We start from the raw sequence: 22,026 nt of genomic DNA on the forward strand, positions 1-22,026 counted from the left end.
GAGCGTGTCCTTCAGCGGAGAGGGACCAGCACTTGGGGAAGAAGGGGCAGCAGCACCGGCACTCACTTGACAAGCGCGCGCTGAAGGAAAAGCGGAGTCTGTCACTGCGGCAGGCTTTGGCAGTCAGACGGGACTTGCTCCCTGCGTTTGAGCAGACAGCTCTTTACGGAGCATTTTCAAAGCAGGGCTCTTGAAAGCCGTTGTAGCTAAAGCGTAAACACACCTCTCTCCCCATATGGAAACTCAGCAAGCAGTAAAATATTAACGTGGCCAAAGCCAACCTCCTGAATTTCTATTTGCTTAGTGAGCTGTTTCTAATTGAAGGTCTTTTCCCCTGGCTCTAACAGGTCCGAGTGCGACCCCACCTCCTCCCCGTGGGCAGTTATCATAAGCAGTGCATGTGAAAAGTGATTTCCAAGGGTGAGACCAGTCTGATGATGCGGTTTCAGACAGCTAAAGCCCAGCAACCGGGTCGCACAGCAGCTACAACACACAACTGTCGGGTCAAGCGCGGGGAGGGGGAAGCCCCATGGGGCAGCTGCAGAAGAAAGCGGCTCATTGATCATCAGCACGGGCAGCTGACGGGCTCCGTGTCTCTCCAAACGTGCTGTCACTGTACGGGCAGGCTCACCCAGATGGACACCAGCCACAACGCAAAGCACAGGCTTTCTGGTAGGAAAGAGTGGGAGCTTTCCCTCCGTCCCACTTCGGCACACGCATTTGGGGAGGGGAGGAAAGCAGGATGGCTTGAAAAAAAAAAAAAAAAAACCAAACAAAAAAACCCAAACCAAACTGTTTTGATTCAGAGCCTGCTCACAAAAGGTATTACTCACCCCTCAAAGACTCAGATTTTATCCAGCCCAGCAGCACATATCACTTTCTTCAGCCACTGCTCACGGCTGGACTTTACCCCCATTTTTGATTGTTTGCAGTACAATGCCAACTCAGAAAAACACATCCATCAAGCACACTAGTATTAGAAAGGAAAATGTTATTACCTGGAATAGTCCCCTTTAGCTTCCTACAATTGAAAAACAGTGACAGAATTAAAACATGATCTCTTCAAAAGCCCTCGATTTTCCCAGCATTGTTCCCTTCCCCACTCCCACCGCGCTGTGGCCAGATCCTGACCCCAGCGCCACTCCGTGCAAAGCCCGGAGGCTGCCTGCATATATTCAAGAACAGAACTTGGCCCTTTTACACTTCCAGCTGCAGATTATCCACCTACACCATAAATAAAACCGCTTCCAAAAGGGGGATGAATTTCACATTGCAAATCAAATGTCGCTTTTACTGTACGAGAAGCGAAATACAATTCTCTCTGGCCGACCACATCCAGCTAAAGGTCGGCTTTACAAACAGGTCAGCAGTTGAGAGGAATTGTGCTCACTCGAGATGAAAACAACAGTTCAGGCAGATCAAGCCACTGCAGCTCTGCTGTGGCATTTTGTCACTGAGAAACTGTCACTGGGAAAGACCCCCAACATTCCAAAGGTAGAGCTGTATTTCGTGGGAAGCGGTGAATAACCAGAGTTTAAGTCCGAGTAGAACAAACCTCGATTAAGAAGAGGAAAGACTGACTTAATCTATTTCAACATAACGGAGGTATCAAAAACATATGCTCTGAAAGATACTCTGGCATAATATAGCAACTTTGGCTACAGTATAATACACTTTTCTCCTCAGATGTCCAGAACATATTTAAATTAGAATAAGCGATAAATTGGACAGAAACTTGCCAAGGACTCCCATGATGAGTTTTTCCCTCTTTCAGTTTAAAATTCCTCAAATAGCCATTTCTCTCACTTGCCTATAAGGGGAAAAAAAGCCAGCTCCCAACTTTTTCAGCCCTCCACCCCAACTGCGGAGACTACAGACAATGCTGCGTGGTTTTGTCTTTATAGAGGGGGAGGAAAAAAAAAAAAAAAAAAAAAAAACCACCCAGAAAGGCAGTGGGCAGCTGAGCTCCAACAAGTCCAAGTTACCGGTAGCAGAAAACTGACCGAACCGCAGGAGGAAGAGCCGCTTACCTGCAAAATCAGGGCTGCCAACTTGAAGACGGTCTCGCTTTCCACTTCAATCTGCCCCTGCGCAGGGAAAGAGCAGAACATGAAGGGTGCGCTCAGCTCCAGCGAAGGGACTTCCAGCGGGAGTCCCCTCCCCGCGTCCCCTTGGCAGCGACCCCCTTTCCTGAGCATACACACACACACACACACGCTCTGTGACACTGCCTTTCCTCCTCCCCCCAAACCCTCCCCTCTCCCTCCCCCTTTTCTCGCCCTCGCATGTTTTCTTTACAAATCTTTCTTTTATTGCATTTTACGGGACGCTGGGTTGCGTTATTTGCATCTGACTGCGCACGCCTCCTCCGGGGACCTGATGCCGCACCGCTGCAAAAACACACCGAAAAAATCTTGCCATGAAGCAGGGAGGCAGGGTTGAACCAGAGGTATTTTTATGGCTTGAAGCACACCACCTCCTCAGGGCAGGGACCACCGGTCTTTGTTGTGATGGTGGAACGCACACCCCTGATGCTAGATAAGTAATACTTATTAATCAGAAGATAGCGTAACTAAGCTTCCTTTGCCCCACACGGTCTGGTTACAGCCTCCAGTTCTTGCAAGTAAACTGGAGTTATAGCGCAACGTTCAGAAAAACCGTATGGACCCCCACGCTGGAAATCTGTGTCAATCCCACTCCACAACCAGTCCTGTCCTGACAGCACTATGCACTCAGTGACTTCAGAGGTGTGCAGTTCATAAATGCCAAAAAACATCAAAACTACATGAGGATCCTTCTTTTTTTTTTTTTTTTTTTTTTTTTTTTTTTTTTTAACTGCATGCCTAAGTGCAAATCTTTCAAAGTTAGTTTCTTACAAGCAAAACCCCTGGTCCTCGTTCTACACTGGGACCAGCAGTAGCACTGGAAGAGTAAAGGAGATGCACTTACAGTTGCACTCTTGGATTATCAAAGCTACCCCTTACACCTACTGCATCTCACAAATCATGTATAAAGGACAAAATTGAGCCCATGAACCACCCCATGAACACAGAGATTTGTTTTTTTTTCCTTATTGATCTTCTGCAAGTGAAGATAGTAGACATGATGCCAGTCTCCGGCCGCCAGGATCTCAACACATCCCCTGTCCCCAGAACGGATGAGGGGACAAAGCAGGCCAAAAGCTGAAATAGTGCCAAAATCAGGGTAGCGGGAAGATCCACAGAATTGCATACAGATACAGGGAAATGACATCTCAAAATATATAGGGCACATCTGGAGCTGAGCTAATTTACCACAGCTGCAGGTCTGGCCCGCAGAGACCAAATTCAAAAGCGAACAAACAAATAATTCAATTTTCATGGAAAGGAAGTTGGTTTTGGTTTTTTTTTTTTGCCAGCTTTGTCATCAATAAAACATTCCAGCAGCAGCGCTCCCCCGGGCTGCTCCTCAATGGCAGACTACAAGGAATTTCCCCTTCCCAACAGGTGTGGCAACAGCTATGCAGAAGTAGCCTCCAAAGCATTCCCAGACATATTTTATTAGAAGAAGAGGAGGGGCACATCACAAATTAGGAGGGGAAGCTTCAAGTTCATCCGTCCTTCAGATCTCTTTCATGTTGAAGTTTAAGAGAAAAGGCAAGGATTGCAGCCCACAAACTCTTCACGTAGGTGCAATTTTAGGGCAGTATGTTACTTCCAGGTCTGTATCGGGTTAGTCTTTGTCATGCGCATCTGAGCTGCCTTTTTTTTAGCTTATATTGCATCTGCTCAAAAAGCCTCTGAAGCCAACTGTGGCAGTGGAAGGATTACAGGAGATCAGGTCATCCCAGCACCGCGCTCTGCCGCACCGGCGGGCAGGGAACCCAGACACGAGACAACGCCATCGCAGGGAACCTCTCTCCGCTCAGCAGGAAAGACAGGCTCTAGTTCAGCAGAGCTGTCCCTGGACCACAAAATCAGGGAAAACGGGGCCAGAAGGACCTTAAAAGCTGGTCACCATGACCATCTCCCTGCCCCAAGGCAGAATCAGCTACATGCGGCTCATCAGCTTTTGAGCACAGAAGAAACTCAGCCAGATTTAAATATCTAAACGCAATTCTCACATCAAAGGCGCCCTTGGCTTTGTTACCGGCTCCAAGGGAAGCTCTGCAGCACCGGGCGAGCTGCCGCAGCAGCGAGTCTCTGCTGACCCACAGCAATAGCCGCTCCTGGTGTTATAGGGGCGTTCGGGACTTAATAACCCAGCACCTCTTCACTTTTCATCTTCAAAGCACCTCACAGCCATTAACTAATTAGCAGTAGTAATTACGAGGCTGCTTTTCTGTGTTTATTTACTTGGGCCTTAATACAAGCGTTAAGAAACTCTGGTCGCTTTACCAGGCTGCTATGGCATTGCCACAAATGTTAAAAGTCGATCCCACAAACCCCTTCATTTAGGGTTTTAGAAGACCAACCAGGCTGAAGGGGGACTGCCTTCTTCAGGTGATGAAGTTTCAGCCTGCTTTCATGGCAAGGGTTTTACTGTGCCAACGTCCTCAGGTTTGAACGCGTTTGCTTAGAAGCTGTGTTGAGGAGCCAAGGGGTCAGAAGGTCCTCCCTAACCTGACCTCTCTCAAACTGGACACTGAAGGTATCTTGACCAGAGCAGAGGGGACGAACAGGACATCCCAGGCGCAGGGCTGCCACCATGGTTCTCCAGCTGTTGCAAACCTCAGAACGGGCTAGACCAGTTCTAATTATCACCACGTATCGCCATACAGTAACAGTGGCAGGAGACTGGGGCCATTCTAAGGGAAGCTCTGCACCAAAAAAAAACCCACCCCAAAGAGCAATCAGGAGAACACCCACCCTTTGAAAGGGCTGAAAATAAACGAAGAAAAAGAGATGCAGGGAGGCAAAGGGACTGCCCGGAGGTCACGCAGTAGCTAAGTAGCAGAGGAAGGACTTGAAGCAAGGGGTCTCAAAGCCCAGCTCAGCCTTTTTCTAACAGACCGTATACAAGTTGACAGTCTCTTGGAGAATTCCCTCACCAGCCTGGAATTATTTCCCATCATAATATAAAATTATTTGCCATCTGGTTCCCCAATTGGCCACAATGTAATCCAGCCTTGCCCTGGGCCGTCGAGGAGTTTGGACAGCCCTTGGCTTGACACAAACCCATACAGCGATATGTGTCACTCAGGAGCTCAGGACCATGACTTTTCCCACTTAACTCAGGCAGTATTTTGATTTTATAACCATCCTTCAGCCCCAAGGCCGGCGGATGGGGGTCTCTGTTTCAGCATCGCTTTAACAGCAAGGTCAGATTTCAAAAATAGATGGGGAAAAAAGGCTGTAAGAAGATTCATTTTCAACCCCTGCAATTGCCAGACTAATTTAAGCAGAGACTTCAGTGAGCAGGCGGGGGGGCCCTGGGAGCCAGGGCAGCGACTGCTCTCATGGCCGCGAGTTGAAGATGGAGATGGAAGGTTTTCCTAGATCCACCCCAAGCGGGAACGAGGTCACTAGCACGAGGTTAAGCAGATGGATGTAATTCAGATAATGGAATCTGAGTCTTCTACATTTTAGATGCAAATAAGTTTAAGCAGACTAGTGGGTGCAGCTCCAGGGAGGGGACGAAACTGATATTTTTCAATTAGAGTTTGCACAGGGACCCATCACGTTAACCAGCGAGACAGATTCAGCCTCTTGAGTAGCTCTCCAAAATGCCACCGGCTTATCTAAACACTGCATTTGGTCCAGCAGATTCAGGTGGTGGCTTTTGTCACACTGACAAACATCAGAATAATAAAAGGTTGTAGCAGATGTCCAAACCGGGCGGCAATTACTGCACACAGCAAGAACAGGTCACTATCTCAGCAGCTAGTAAAGACCAACTCCTGCCTTCAGTGCCCACAGGCAGAATTTAGCCCCCAATTCCAATAGGAGCTCAAGTCTTTCGCTGCACAGCTGTGAACTTATGAATGTGATAAAAATCACAAACTCGGTCATGAATAGAGCAGTGAACCCTCATTAGACACAGCAACAACACTAGAATTACTGTCACAGAGATACAAGTCTGAAATCCTGATGAAAACACAGATCAAGAATGACAATAGTCAGATGAGCATTAACTGTGCTAAGCAAATCTTTAGACTGTAAACTCAGATTAAAAAAAAAAAAAAAAAAAAAAGCAACACAGAGGAACCATCATCTTTAACTCTCTAGAGCCAGAGCAAGACGTGAAAACTGACATGGTTTGTTCACAGCACATAACCTTCAGAGGTTAAAGACTAAAAAAAGCATTGCACATGGAGATTTGAGAATTAAGATACTAACACACCTCTTCCCTCAAACCAACCCCTGTAAAAATTTGTATTAACCAAAGACGCCCCCAAATACACACACTATGATTGAATAGCCTCGAGACAGCCACAATATTGAATGCAATTACCCATGATTATGGAAAGGTGATTTAAAAAACAGCTGAGAGAAAGAAGGGTGCAATTAGACAGAGGGAAAGGAAGGATCCGAATGCGTATGACACGATGTTCAAACCGAGGGAGGCAATTAGCTGGGTGTGGACGCAGCACAAGTGAAGAAGGCGATGCCAGCGTCTGTGCCCTTACCCAGCACCGCCATGACGTCCCACAAGAGCTCCCGCACCCCCGCGATGTGTCCTGGCAGCCGGAGGACGCAAAGGCAGGTCCCTGCAGTGCAGAAAGCTCAGCAGCTTTTCAGCATTGAAGGTTTCTTTGGGAACAGAGGGCGCAGAGAGGTGGCCTGAGCTCCGGGGACGGGCTGGGGAGGGGAGGGGTTGTTGGCCACAACCTGTTCCACGACACAAGTTGAGCAGCATGGGAGGAAGTAGGTCAGGCAATTCAACAACTCGCCCTGTCGGCATGGCTGCGCTGGGTAATTATACCACCGAGACAAACAATGGCAGCAAACGAATAACCCTCCAACTTTAAAGCACCTGTACCGATTGCCGGCATTCACACCTACGTCTCAATCCCCGGTGGTGTCACCTGCTGTTCACGCTGCCCTGCGACGTACCGGACACCCCATCCCCATCCCATTCCTTTCTGTATCAGAAGTTCCAAACTTTGCTGAGCATCTCAACTGGGACCAGTTACCCAAAGACAGAAACACTGGGCTGAGAAAAAGCATAGCAAAGCAAGTGTCCGCTTACAGCCCATCAGGGAGGGAAAGTAAAGCACTAAACCAGCAGGAGATGCAGAATAGGAGCCCTTTTAGGAGCAAATTAAAGGCTGGTCCTTCTGACCCTCCTCAAAAGGGCGCTTATTTGCACTCATGCTCCATTTACCCCATGGGGAGCGCAGCCTGGATGGCTCAGGAGACCTCACAGCTGTTTCACAGCATTTAGATGGTCCATGACACCTTTCTTCTCATCCAGAGCCCCACAGCCCTTCCTACCCACGAGAGAGAGCGCAGGAACTGAGACTGAACACAGCTCAGTGCACGTGCAGCAGCTGCCGTGGTGCTCTCCTGGCAGGACCTGCTGTTTCCCACCTCAGCGGCTTAGGCCAACCCAGCCAAGAGAAAAGCTGGTAGTGTCTCATGGTGAGCAAAAGCTTCAGGTTTCTCTGTTGCACCCTTTATTTGCTGTCTCTGCCAGCCACCCTCATCCATCTCCCTTGCTGAAATTTTGTGCTTCAGCCAACGCTTAGATGAAACTCCAGGGACAGCAGGAGCTACTCTGACTCGGCTACACAGGTCAGTGCAACAGAAGCACATTTAGTGCTCCTTTTTTTGCATTAATTTAAGAGTAAAAGCAGAGAATGGGGGAAGGACATAGACTTCCCTGTTTGCAAGCCAGGCTATACAGCAAGTGTCATTAGACTTCACATATAATCACAGCCTTTCACTTTCCTACCACAGCATCGCAGTGAGATACCCAACACACACCAACAACAGACCTGGCTGAGCTGTCGCAGCATCTTTATCCTGTGGCCAGGAGATCAAAGGTGCAAAACTCTCCATTGCAATTAATGCTGGTAGTTAGACCCAGGAGGAGGTGACTGCATCAAGAGACACGAGGTATGAAACTGCCTGCAAACCAATTAAGCCTTCATATACAATGGAGTCCAGCTGCAACACAACCTACACCTCCCCTGGCAAGAGCTTCAAGTCCCTGGGGCACCATCACCCTTCACAGCAGGCAGCCTTGGACCAACATCAACCGTGCTTAGAGGTGCTGTGTAGAGTCCCTTGACCATACCCACACCACGGCCAAGTCCCTCCCAAGCCACCAGCACAGCCCCACGTGAGGTCTCATGGGGTAACGAGTAGGGAGGCCCCATGGAGCTCTGCCAGCTTACATCCTCATGGGAGTCCTGCCTCCTCCTGTCACATTTTGTTCACAGGCATAACCATGCTCCATCCTCCTCATCTGCTGACGTGCTGCTGGGCGATTTGGGCTAGGGAAGCGGCTACCAGCACCCATGGAAGACAACAGCCCTCGAGGTGCAGAAGGCCAGCTGGTCCTTGTCCCGGGCTTTACACATGCTGTCTTCAGGAGCAGAACGGCAAGTACAGACAACGCATAGAGCGTAGTTTAACAGCCTCGGCTAGCATCAGCCTACCCTGTGTTACGAGGCTGCATGGGAACGCTCCCCTCTCCCGAGAGATGGAGGAGAATTAGGAAATATCTGTTATAAAACTTTCGAGAGCTCTCTGATATATGACCACTTTGCTCTCCACGAGCTGGAAGCCGGCCAGGCTTTATGCTCACACCAGGGGTCTGTTTCAACAGCTCTTCTTGGTAAGCACTGGTCTTCGGGCTGCCAAGTGCTCACAAGCATTGCTGTTCACGAAGCCATCAGGGTTACAGACTCCTGCGAAAACTTCCATTTCCTTTAACTTTTTGCTTTTTTTAAAGCAATTCTCTCAAGTTCTTGAAAGAAATGGGAAATTAAATAAAGAACCCCCGCCAACACCCAAATACAGGGAGGACAAGGGGAACACAGCCAAGTTGACCAAGATCTTAGTTTACAGAACATATTTTAAGGACTGGCAAAGAGTCAACCGTATGGCTGCAGAGCTATATGGAGGTTAGCTCTAATGCGTAATAAACTTGACAGCGCTTTGCTAGCCAAGTAGGGTGTTATTTTTCCAAACTTGGCTGTTTTGAAAGAAGAAAAGACTAATTTATCTTTCCAAATTTATCATCAACATGTGCGTGACCAGTTCCGACCCACCTCCTTAACAGCATCCCAGCTATGGTCATGGGCTGTGCAATAACACACCAAACATGTTACAAAGCTCCCTTGTCCCTGTGCAAACACATCAATTCTGAGATACCCATTTCACCTGAAACTAAAGGCGAGGTTTCCACTATTTTAAATTCCAGCTGTACAGTAGATTTTAGAGACCGCTATAAATCTAAACCTAGCTTCTCACATTCAGGGACAGGAAAGAAAGCTTTTCAATTGAAGTTGTCACCACTGAAGGTTTTCAGGCAGCAGTTTTCAAAGCCTTGAAAGAGAAGCACGTAAGAAAATAGAACCCAGACATACACAAAGCATCTTTCCAGCCATTGCATTCTCCCCAAATACACGTACATAAATAAGCTTACAACTAAGTCACTGGGAGGCCCTTCCATAGACCCGGAGATCTAAGTTTTACTAGCTCCCACCTCCTGCTTGGTGGCCCAAGCTGTTCCTGGCAGTGGATATGGCTTCTCCAAGCTCCAGCCCAAAGAGCACGGATGCTGGAGAGCAGGAGCCAGGCAGCTGGCTGGACCACACAGGACCCAGACGGGATGGGGACTGCAGCATCAGACCTGGGGGGAAAAAGGGGCAGCTCAACATGAAAGGAGGGTAGAGCGAGAGCACTGGCAGCATTTGTTATATCGGCTGGAGGCCAAGGTTTATGCACGCACCAGCGGCGAGGAAACACCAGGCGTTCTTATGAGCGTAGCAGCAAATGTTGCATTTAGTTCACATGCGGAGACACCGGGAGGGCAAGGCCAGAAAACACCGAATGGGTCATGTTGGCAGCTCCAACGGAGGGAAGTTTATTCTCCAGGCGCGTAAAGCAGCGTTACTTTACACACTGGAGAAGGAAGATGCCGGTGCTGGTGCGCTGGGGCGTTAAGATGGGATGCGGTGGAAAGGAGCCGCCATGGGCACCTCGTGCTCAGTGACTCTTTGCTCCGGGTGCAGAACTGTAACACTGCTAAAACATGATTTGCAAAAGTAAAAATGAGGTCTCGGCCCTCTTGTGCTTTGGGCAAAGGGGACCCCCCCCCAGCTCCCCAGCTGCTCGCAGGGGACAGAGGGCACAGCAGAGAGGGGGACGGCACTGAGAAGGACACAGGTCCTAAAGGATGCACAAACCCGGCGTGTGGCAGCAGAGGCCCCAGAGGCACAAAGGAGCTTTGACTGTATGGAAGAGCACGGAGATGGGGGAGTGGGTGGGGAGTAGAAAGAAATACATTCTTGGCAGCAGAGATTTTATTGTCTATCTGCCCCTCCCCTTGCCAAAATGTCTACAGAAGTTGCAAAACGCACAGGCCTCAGATTCCTCCAGCCCTTGGCAGCGGAAAGTAGTACCCGATTTGCAGAAAGGGACAGAGAGATTCGCAGGAAGGAATGTGGTGAGGAAGGTGAGGAAGAGCAGCGTGGCTGTGCACTACACAGCACAAACCAGTCTTTGCTGTTCTCGGGACTTTTATGCAGGTTTTTATTCCATGATTTATTCTTCAGAAGCCATATTTTGTAATATATAATAATTTTTATATTTAATATGCTATATTATTTCTTCTGAATTTTTATTCAGCTGGGAGCAAAACCCCTTTGGAGTCATCCTGGGCAAGACAGCCAACACACTCTGCCCAACAGATCCACCCTAAGCCCAGAGATGCCGGACTTCACCAGGAGATACCATTCTCTTTGATTAGATACGGCCACTTCCAGGATTTCACACACAGGATTGCCCGCAGATCTCTCAAAGAATACTGTAAGTACATTTATGATGCAGCCTCTGAACCTGGTAAGCCACGGATAAATCCCCTCCAGAGGAGAGACTGGCATGAAGCTTTGCCAACGCGCCGGCTGTATTTGCCCAAGCCTTCAGTTGGCTCTCGTGGTGCGTCCCACACACTGGCAGGAGCACCAACGTGCACCATCTCGCACACGGGGCAACATCACCCACTCACCCACTGCTCAGGAAAGCATCATTTTCCATGGCACGCAAGCCATGGAAGCACAGGTACCTACACCCTGCTGTGCCGTCAACACGTGCCAGTGCTCAGGAACGTCAAAAGAGCACAAACACAAACTCCTTCGAGCGCCAGGCCTCCGCACCACCCTGGATTTGGGCTTTTCACACACATGGTGTCCCCTGTGGGGATCAAGCTGCCGTTTGGAAACAGCTTTGTGAAAGCAAAAAGCACGACTGGCTTTTAAGCAATCTTATCCAGGCAGGTCTTCTCACACCTCAGGTATTGCAGCGTTTATCCTCTGAGCCACATTCCTGACCCACACAGAGCAGAAGCTTCATGCAAAGATCCAGGTTAGGATACGGCCCCGCGGTAGGGCATCCTCCAGTGCAGCCGGTGCATCGAGCACATGGGCTGGGTGTAGGTTGCTGCTTTGTGAGACACTGGGGCTTCCTCACTCCAGGAATGCAGCAAGGAAAGGGGAGAGAAGAGGAGAGAAAAAAAAAAAAAAAAAAACAAACCACAACAAAAAACCACCCTAAGCTGAGGCAGGTCTAACCTCCTGGAGCTGGATTAACGACTGAGAAATGCCAGGGAACATTCCTCGCTGTCATCAGTGAGCACCAGCCACTTGCTTCACCGGAGCTGGGGATGTGCTCGCGTTCAGAAGCCGACCCCGTCAGCCTGCGCCTCCTTCCCTGGCAGCACCGCGGGACGGCCACGCCGCGCGAGTGCGGCCAACGTGCCTTTGCGCATCCTCTCATCCACGTCCCGTGGGCTTAAATGTGAGAATTGGTTCCGTGTCCACTTTGCGCGCTATGCAAAACCCAGAGCCTGACTTTAAGTTTACCAAGTAGGATAAAATATTTTTTAAAAGACTTAATTTGAAGGTTAAAAGCCACTGGACCAAATGCATCCTGGAAGTAAACAAACTGGCTCCTGCTGAAGCCGGGCTGTAAAGCCGCCCAGCAGAAAGCGCCGCGGGCAGAGCGGGAGCTCTTGGCTTTCCTTACGTCTTGAACGGCTCGGCGCTGCCCGCAGAGATCCTGCTCTTGGGAGGAAGCGATGCTCCCGTCCCTCCGCTGCCCACAGAAACTGGACATGACCGAAAACCCTCCGTGCTTCTGGCAGTTTTGCTCGCAGGAACAGGGAAGGCGGCACTTTGGGTTGTTACCAATTAGAGCACACACCTTGCAAGCCGCGGAAGGGAAAATGTGACCCAGCCTTCGTTCAAACCTCTCCCGGCTCCCGAAGCCCTGAACGCCACTGGCTGATGCGCAGTCTGCTTAGTGCAGCGCTCCCTGCATCATCAGCGCTTCTCGCGCTGTCAGCGCTTCATTTCAGGAATATGAAGTTATGTTGCTTGAATAATAATATTTGTCCAGGTCAGAAGTGACTGCTGATTGGTTTGATGACATGTGTGTCTATGATCAGCGAGGAAAGCTTTTTTATGCTTCTCTTCCTTTGCTTTCTCTTACACTTTATGCATATACATAAACACATATACTCACACCAAACATTTTGAAGTGGACAATGTTTGTTTCGATAGCAGTGGCATTTTTCACATTCCATCCTAAAACCAGACCCATCTTCCAATTCCAAAATTATTTTTTTCTGTTTCAAGTGCTCCGGTTTTCCCCAAACAGATGACAACAAGTTGCCAAGACCCTTCATTTCAAATGGCAGCTACGCCAAACGGAGAGTTGCTTTTTATTAATCTTAACCAGTGAGGCCCCAAGTTCTTCAAACACCTTTACAACTTCAGCATTCTGTAAAAAGGCCCCAATTTCCTCCACTCTTCCAGAAAGCAATTCTTGTACAAAGCACAGTCACAACTTTGCTATTAGCCACTTTTATGGTGGGATCAGAAACCTGGCATGAAATATCAAATACTGGATGCTGAATAAGAATCCTCAAATGTGAAGCATATTAAAGGTGAAGACTTTGGCCGGTTACACCAAGCTCCACCACCAGCTAATGACACAGGATTGTTTTCCAAGAAAAGGTTTTAAGAACTGAGTGACCCTTTTATACTGATTGAGCCACAAGTTAAAAAAAAGAGCCAGATGCCCGAGTTTGACATTAACTGGAAAATCCCAGAAACATCAGGCGTTGCTAAAGTAAAGTTCATTGAACTGCAGCTGCTATTGCACCACTGGTTCTTAGGGACACGCCAAAGGTGGCGGCCACACCACCCTTTTTTCAGACCAAGATGAACTTGCAGCAGATCAACCCTGTTTTAAGATTCTGGCTACCATATCACTAAGTAATTTTTAAAAATATGTTCTACCAATTCAAACATGTCAAGAAAACAGCGGAAGCTTCTTAACCAGAGACTAACTATAAGTATTTTAATAACTAGTTTTGATTGCTACTTTATAGGGTTTATTATCTTACTACTACACTGAATTAAGGCAGGAAATCAGGGAATGAGCAACCAAGTTCACTGCGTAGGACCTTCATCACAGGGCTTTCGTTCGTGAGACAAATTCGTCTTGAGATCAGTAAAGAGGTGCTCGCCTTGAGCATTTACTATGGATAGAAGGATACACCACTGAGAGCCTACCTGTGAAGTTACAACCCAGATTTCAAACAACTTAAAAGCTTTTGAGTATTTAAGACTTATTCTAGTGCAGTGAGCACACAGCAGGGCTGCAAAACCAGAGCAAGGAAACCATCATCATCCTATTTGCTTGGAGCATCAGCATTTAAGTGAAGGAGGAGAGAAAGCACGCTGAGATTTTAAAACTCCAATAAGATCTAGAAATTAGACGCAGCTCCTACTGAGTTTGCAGGACCGTGTAAGGTGGCAGAGGAGCAATAAATGGGAGATGCACAGAGCTCCAAAGGAACACTGGGGCTTACCTGGTGCACACAGGACTTGGCATTCAGAAAGAACAACTCGACTGTAGTTTTGTCCTTGAGAAAGGAAATGCTCTCAATGTAGAACCTGCAAATTAAAAAAAAAAAAAAAACAAACAAAACCCAAACAGTTACTTTCTTGAATAGGTTTCATCTTCCTCCCAGATAATTTCCTCAATGTTTCATTCTCTAATAATAAAACGGCACAGAGGAACTATGAGCTACTGCACTTAATTTCCTGCCTATTAGGAGGGAACAAGCAGAAAATCGTGGGCCAATAGCACACAGGGAACAACAAATTCCTTGTTCGCTAGATTGTAGATATCTGATGACTTTTCATCTCATTTGAAAACCCTGTCAGATGTTAAAGCAGCAAAGCCCATCCCTCCCATGCAGATAAAAACACAGAAGTGGAAAAAGTAACTCCAAGTGGTGTGCTGCAGGTTGGGAAGCTGGCCTGGTGCTAACGACCATCCTAACGATGACGGGACTGTTAAAGCCATGGAAAGGCTGCAAACTGGCTCAGCTTTGCAGGCACCACTCTGCAATAGCGCTTGCTGCCTTTCTCCCCATCCCTGTCTTCCTCAAGTGCATCACAGAGGCACTACCAACAAAAACCAATCCCATTACTAGTTACTTTGGCCCAGCCAAGGTTAGCAGATGGGCCCCAGTTTGTTATAGAGCTGCCCCAAACATCATGTACACCACTGGCACTCTGCAAAATTGCACACAACCCATCTGCATCCTCCTCTGACTCACTCGGGGCATCAAACCAAACAGTGTTGAGATGCATTATAGATGTGTTTTCTCCACACCATTTAATTTGAGGAGTGTGGAACTGCCAAGTCAGTTTAAAGAGACAAATTTGTGTGAACGTGGTCCTGTCAATCTTCCTTTAGCTTGATCCGAAAGCAGGATACCTGTCCTTCAGCTCCTTATGGAAGACGAATGTGTTGGGTCCAGACTCTCCCACCCGACGCTAGACAGCAGGTACACTTTTTTTCCAGCCAAGCAAAGACTTGGGCCACCATCACCCCAGCAGTGCAGACCACACAAGGGCTTCTCAACATCTCGCCTTTGATAGCAGGAGGGTTGGATAGTCAACAAAGGCCACGCAGCCCACAATGTTTATCAGAACCAGGCCAATCCCTCCCACAGCCCCACGGCGCTCCTAAGGCTCCTGACAGTCTCAAGCTCCAGTCACTGATCTCTTGGTGAAGGTGATTTGCCAGACATTGGAAGAAGTCCAGAGCGACAGCACAGCGTGCATGGTAGGAAGGAGTAAAGCCTTCACCTGCTGCACACATTAGGAATGTATGCAGTAGTTATGCTGTGACTTGAGACAAGCAATACATTAAATAGTAATTGCTTTAATATTTTGCATTCCTACAGCATGTTCCATCAAATTAATTTTAAAGCACGCCCCAGAACGCCTCTGCAGGATAAGGAGATGATGTGCCCGTGTTACAGGCATGCAGCCTGTCCAAGGGGCAGACCCAAGCCCAGCAGCCTGCCCCAGACATCGGAAAGGCTATTTTACTTTCCATGACTCACCTTTCACCAAGAACTGTAAAAAACACAGGTACTTCCACCCTCTCTTGATGATACCCGATATATTTTTTTTTCCAGCAGCTTTGCTAAATTTCACTTTAAGTACACTTGGAGTGTTTCTCTCCAGAAACGCAGAGCATCAGAGGGCAGAAGCCCCACTCTTCGTCTTCTCCCAACCTGCTGCCAGGCAGGCATGGACCTTCCTCAGGCTGCTAAAGCCTTCCTCCCTCCGCTGCACCAAAAAGGTGATTTTCAACTAATGACCTCATTTGCACTTGCCTTTTCTTTCAACCAAGAGTCAGACGTGGCTGATGTCCTCACAAGCAGCACAGTACCCTTGGCTCTGCAGAGAGGTAGCTCCCAGTCACTGCTGGTACAGAGTATGGATTTAGGGAGAGGGCACTGGGAAAGTGTTGCCCCTGCCCCAGCCAGGTCTGTGTGCTCTATTTCTTCCATGGTACAAGCTGTACGCTCTTATCACCATGGTACACATGGGGAACACTGGACCACAGAGATAAGGATGCTCGGGGCATGACAGACATGTTTGGGAACACCGTAAAGTATATGTTCTGCTTTTATTTCCGATGCTGTCAGCATCTTTGGAACTAGAATGACACTTTTATAAGTCCTAAGTCTGTAAGTCTTAAACCAGCAACACATACCATATGTAAATTTACCCAATTGGATTGAATTTATGCCAGCTGAAGAAAAACAATTCAAACCTGAAAGGATTTATCACGTGTTTCAGTACTGAACAACAAATGCTCGGGGCTGGGGAGTTGTGAACAAGAGGAGGGTCATAACCAGGTACCTGGGGATGCCCCCCAATTTCCCTATTGCTACTGGAAACTGTCTAGTGCCGTGCTGAAAGAGATGGAGGACTGACGCTCTTGCACATTTGCCACTTATGAGAAGAGCAGCTCCGTGCCCAACCCCTCCATGCCACCTGCCCCACGCCTGACCACGCTTTCCTGTTCAAGCCATGGGCACACACAGCTACAACTGTGTATTTCGGGTGCTCTCGTGTGAGTTTAAGGAATAGGCTATGAACACAAGCAAGTGTGTTCACACAAGATAAGTGTCTGAACTAACCACCCAAAGGTATGGGTGATGGAGCAAAGGCCTGGAGTTGCTTACTTACCCAAAAAAGTAGAGAGGTGCAGGTTTTGAGGTGGCTTTTCTGCTGGAATATTTATTTTTTTTTTTACAGATCAGACAGTTTCTATATTGCTAATTATTTCTGTATCCTCCTCCTCCTGCTCTGCTTCTCACTCACTGCCCACCTCCCTGGCTCCTAATCGCTTGTTTTGGATCTTGCGACCCCGGAGTAGTCAGGCTTAAAAATAGCTTCTAGAAGTTGATCTTTCCAAGCCCAATCCTCACCCAGGTCTCTGAACACCCTGTCCCGTAGAGGACCATCTTGCGACAGAGAGGGCCAAAATATACATCACAAGCTAACAGCATTAATCCCAACCAAAGAAAGGCTCAAGTCATACGATTGCCTTCACAGTTTTCTTGGGTAGACACAGATTTTAGCCTCCCAGATCCTTAAACACAGTGAATATACTGAAGAGCCCATCATCCCTTTTAAAATGGATTGGGTTGGTTTTTTTTTTTTTTCCTTTCATTTAAAAGTGGAGAAGGGAAGAGAAGCTCTGAACTCCATCACAGATAAGCACATATTCAGCAAAAACAAAGTGCCGCTTGTTTGAATCATTCACTCAATGACCAGAGTGAGGAGGACGTGGCGAGGCAATGGTGCCAACCGACCCAACTACACCAGAGGCTCTGCCTTGGAAGTGCTTCAAATAATTAAGCATACAAGGCATAAATTTACCAAGATGTGAAAAGCGAATGAGGTCAGTCTGCTCTCATTTTCCTCATAGACTGCGAGGAAAACAAAAAACCTCCAACAATATTAAGAATATGATGCTTGGTCTTTTCTGCCAGCACAGCTCTGTCTTGTAGGACATGGGTTTTTTCAGGCCCTTAACCAGCAGAGCTTTGCCAGCAACAGCCCTAAAGTAATGCAATTACATTGGCCAAAACCATCACTTTGCCAGGGATTTTATTCTCTCCTGGGGACTGGCTTAAGCTGTGTGAGCAAAGAAGCCATCAGCAATCCCTTTCAAGTACAGACAACCCTTAAGTAAACATAAGAAGAAAAAGCAAGGACAACCGTTTAAACAAACTGTATTAAAATTTAGCACTATTAAAGACAAGTCAGGCAAAGATACTTAAAATATGGGTTTAAAAAAAAAAAAAACCAAAACAAAACAACACACACAAACTCCTGGAGCAATGTCCTAGTAACAGTTTAAAAAGTAGCAGGTTCCAAACCACTTTATTTCATAGTTAAATACAAAAGAGAGCAGCACTTATCCAGAACCTAATCTCCTTCTAAAAATAATATATCGCTTTGACATTTACTTCCTTTATCAAACCCATAATCAGTTCTTTTAAACAAAAACCCCTGGTGATAAATAAACCCAAGTGGTAATGTTTTCTTTGTGGAAACAATTGCTCACCTAACAGCAAAGTACAAAGTGGCCGGGCCTGGTTTCTTGGGCAAGTCATGGTCCAGGACTCGGTGATCCAGCTGCAGCCAGACGCTCTGACCTCTGCGGAAACAGGGTGGGAGGTGGTTAAAAACTGGGACGGGAAACACAGAAACGGGCTCTTTTCAGTGCTCGTGTTTACACCAAGTGTTACTTTAAAAAGTACAGGATTCAGCTCTGAGGCAGGCAAACATCTCGTCCAACTATTTCCTTTTTTCCTAACTTTTGAGATTTTGATGTAACTCACTTTTGGACATTAGAGAACGCTCTTTGCAGTTGTATTTTCAGCTGCAGTACAAAAATCATAGCATGGCACCCAGAAAAACTAAACATTCTTGATGTAGCTATAGATGGGGATGCTCCCATTGACTTTTCATGGCTTGCGAGAGGATCTGATCTGCAGCAGAGGCTGGATGTCTGCCTGCAGCAGAAACGGGTCCGATCCCTTCTGCTGCATGGGGATCACACAGCTCTGCGGCCGCATCCCCGGCTCCTCCTGCTCTGAGCCATCCCCAGTCCCAGCGAGACAGCGCCACGAGGATGATCCGAGGGCTGGAGCACCTCTCCTATGAGGAGAGGCTGAAGAGTTGGGGCTGTTCAGCCTGGAGAAGAGAAGGCTCCACTCTTATTGCGGCCTTCCAGTCCCTAAAGGGGGCCTACAGGAGAGCTGGAGAAGGGCTTTTTACTGGGGCATGCAGCGATAGGATGAGGGGGAATGGCTTTAAACTGGAAGAGGGCAGGTTCAGATTGAACCTTAGGAAGAAGTTTTTCCCTGTGAGGGTGGTGAGGCACTGGGACAGGTTGCCCAGAGAGGTTGTTGAGGCCCCATCCCTGGAGGTGCACAAGGCCAGGCTGGACGTGGCCTTGGGCAACCTGGTCTAGTGGGAGGTGTCCCTGCCCATGGCAGGGGGGTTGGAACTCCACGATCTTCGAGGTGCTTTCCAACCTAAACCATTCTATGATTCTATAAACCCCCATTTCGGGGCAGAGGGATTTACTGCAGGCAGGTAGATGAGGCAGGTGCATAAAACAGTTCTCTCTGCAGCGGCTTCTCTGACTGCAATGGGAAGGAAGCCAGAAAGAAAACTAAAATCCCCCAAACCCCAACACTCTTCTTGAGTTCCCTGGGGCCGAGGGGGAACACAGGAGCCTGTGGCTGCCCTGAAAGGCTGGGGCATGGGTGCCCTCCAGAGGCCACAGGCTCCCTCCAAGCACCCAGCCCAACCCCGTACACCCAAAGCAGCCTCTGGAGTCCCACTGGTGTTTCTGGGGATGCCAACAGTTTATAGGTAATCCCCTGGCACTACTTTAAAGCTCACAGTGAGGGAGCGCCAGCAACCAAAAACCTCCAGAAGAATTTCATGGCAGCTCTTCTGGGGGAGAGGGGGGAATATAAAATAAACCAAGTGCAAACACCATCCTCAAGGGATTTACAGAAGAGCTGGAGGAAAGTCTTTTCCAACACTTGAAAGGACAAGGATGTGGCAAAAATATTCTATGGAGAGCTCGAGATGAGAGTGGCTGGTAAAAATAACGCAGTGCTGCGGTCGGGCCCCAGAGCGAGTGAGCAGCTCCCACCAGCTCCGAAACCACCAGTGCTTTCCCCAGGGCCAGTCCTACACCTGCAGATGGGAACTGCCTTGGCACCAGCCCCAAACATGGCTCCGACGTGATTTGTAAGCAAAGGCTTCCATCCAGGACACCGTAAACAGTGGCAATGGGGAGCAGCAGGGACTAATATTATTCCTATTAGACAATCAGAGGGTTATTTAGGGGCTGTATTGGTGCACAACGCCACTTCCCCACTGCCCTAAGCAGCTCTGCTCTAGCTTTTTTGGGGACCTGGAGATAACTCTTTTGGAGATGCTGACCCTGGGGAGCAGAGTCCTGCCTGCGGGTTTCGGTCCTGCACCCAGCCCACGCAGGGAAGCGTTTCAGTGCCATGCTGCCAGATGAGCCTAAACACCAGCTGAGAAGTCATTTAACCCAGCCGACTCCGGGTTAACGCCGCAGAAGCGGATCTCCTACGGCACTCCGGAGCGTGGCCACGGCATCTCACCCAGCCCGCTGGCAGCGGCCGCTGGCGGAGGGTGGCAGGGGACGGGCACAGGCAGCGAGATGCTGCACCCAACACCGCCACACACTTGCAATACTCCAGCTGCTGGGAAGGGAGGGTTGTGCGTTTCGAGCATTTGCTGCTTTTGCAGCTCTTTCTGGCAGTCGGCGGAATAGCGTGGATATCTAAAAGCAATAGGGAAGCTAGAGGAAAGCTGTTTACGAGAAGGACTCACTTCAAATTTCACTGCTGTGAGGGGGAAGTTCGGCTTTAAAAGACTCAATAATACGTTTGAGATTAAAGTGCAAAGCAATAGGAGCAATTCTCTTTGAAAATAAACGCAAAACCTTTTTGTTGTTACTGAAAATGCAGAGTAGGAAAGCTGAAGGCATTCACGTGGGAAATTATTGCTGAATCAATTTTTCCACCTTGTGAGACAAACATTAAAAGTGAAAGCATCAGGAAGGTATTTTACAAGTATTCTCTGGTTTGTGCCCAGAAGATATTTTCCCAAATATTTTCTGTTTTGTGCCTTCCCCTTTCTCTAGCCAAGCAGCACAAGCACAAGGTAGGAAAATCTTTCTTCAAAAGAAAAAGTCATTTTTCCATCACGCTGAGCTGCCATGGTGTCGGGGATAAGGTTTTGCATTGCAATAATCACACACCTGTTAGAAATAAATGAACATACTTACGTATCATCTATAAACGTTATCCCAAAATACTCCTTTTCTTTCAGGTTGAAGTGTGAGGCCACCAGATCCAGTAACTCCCGTGACAAAAGTTTGGGCTATTGAAAGAATAAAAATAATTTAATGCATTTCGGTCCAGACTTTTCATATACAATAAAAATTTTCTCTGCAAATACTGACGTTTAAGTACGCACGGCCACATTAAAACCCTGTTGTACAACTCAGTACAGAAGCGGCTCCATCAGACTCGGGGCAGTCGGATACGGTGTCTCCATGGAGCCGCGAGACATGCGGAACATGGAGGCAATGATGTACTTAACCCATGACATCAAGCTGATGAAGTGCACAGACCGACCGCTGCTTCCCTCTTTCTGGGGGAGGAATGTGGAAGCTCACGGCTTTCCTGCACTTACAGCAGGAGGGATTTTTCAATTAAAAAGATATGTGTACTGGAAGATGTCGTGCTTTGGGTTTTGTTATGGGAAGAAAACACATCCCCCAAAATACACTTTTTGCTTCCCTTTTAAATTACAAAAAGACACCACCACGAGGGGTGCTTTTAATACACCGTATTTTTGGTTTTGGCAAAAATGAAGAGCTGAATGCAGAACTGGTGGTGGGTATCTCGCCCGCTGTGTGCCAAAGCCCAGGGGAAACCCTCCCACTAATTCAGGTCCGAGGAGGGGCGCGTGCCTGAACGTGTGCCCCTTTCCTCCGCTTCTACAAGTTGCTCTAGTAAGAGAGAGAACTTTTCTTCAAACACCGCTTACGCATCAGCCCCCAGTAAGGCTGCTCAAGAAAATAAGCAGAGAAATATGGCACCGTGCTACCGGTGCCCAAAAGAACGGGGTCTTTACCTGGACCAGCAGCTCCAAGTTCCTGTCATCGAGGAGGTGCACCTGGCAGTGCCGGCCCTCTGTCATCTGCAAAGACAGCAACACAGCCCCTGAGGAAGGGCAGGACCTGCGCCTTCCCTGGCTTGCACAGGCCCACGTGCGGCTCAGGGGCACGGACAGCACGCAGCCAGCGTTTAATCTGCACGGATAAAGGAATCGACCCCGTACTGGCGCTGCGCGTCCTTCTCCAAGGACTCGGGGTCTAAGGAGCTGCCTCAGCACTCGCCGCTCCTGTCAGCTTCAAGCCAGAG

General features: G+C 48.3%; 1 protein-coding gene across 1 annotated transcript in view; it reads right to left on the minus strand.

The window, feature by feature from the left end:
* FRMD4B (FERM domain containing 4B) overlaps nt 1-21,802 on the minus strand; it is a gene marked incomplete at its 5' end in the record, with an annotated part of 65,255 nt that extends 43,453 nt beyond the window's left edge. The window contains 6 exons of the mRNA XM_082487693.1: nt 999-1,021; nt 2,031-2,087; nt 14,029-14,113; nt 18,105-18,197; nt 20,883-20,977; nt 21,737-21,802. Coding sequence (XP_082343819.1) covers nt 999-1,021; nt 2,031-2,087; nt 14,029-14,113; nt 18,105-18,197; nt 20,883-20,977; nt 21,737-21,802 — 419 coding nt within the window. The remainder of the gene's footprint in view (nt 1-998; nt 1,022-2,030; nt 2,088-14,028; nt 14,114-18,104; nt 18,198-20,882; nt 20,978-21,736) is intronic.
* Between the last annotated feature and the right edge of the window lie 224 nt (nt 21,803-22,026).

This window comes from Vanellus vanellus (genome assembly GCF_965231255.1).
Source record: "Vanellus vanellus genome assembly, chromosome: 9".
Classification (NCBI taxonomy): domain Eukaryota; kingdom Metazoa; phylum Chordata; class Aves; order Charadriiformes; family Charadriidae; genus Vanellus; species Vanellus vanellus.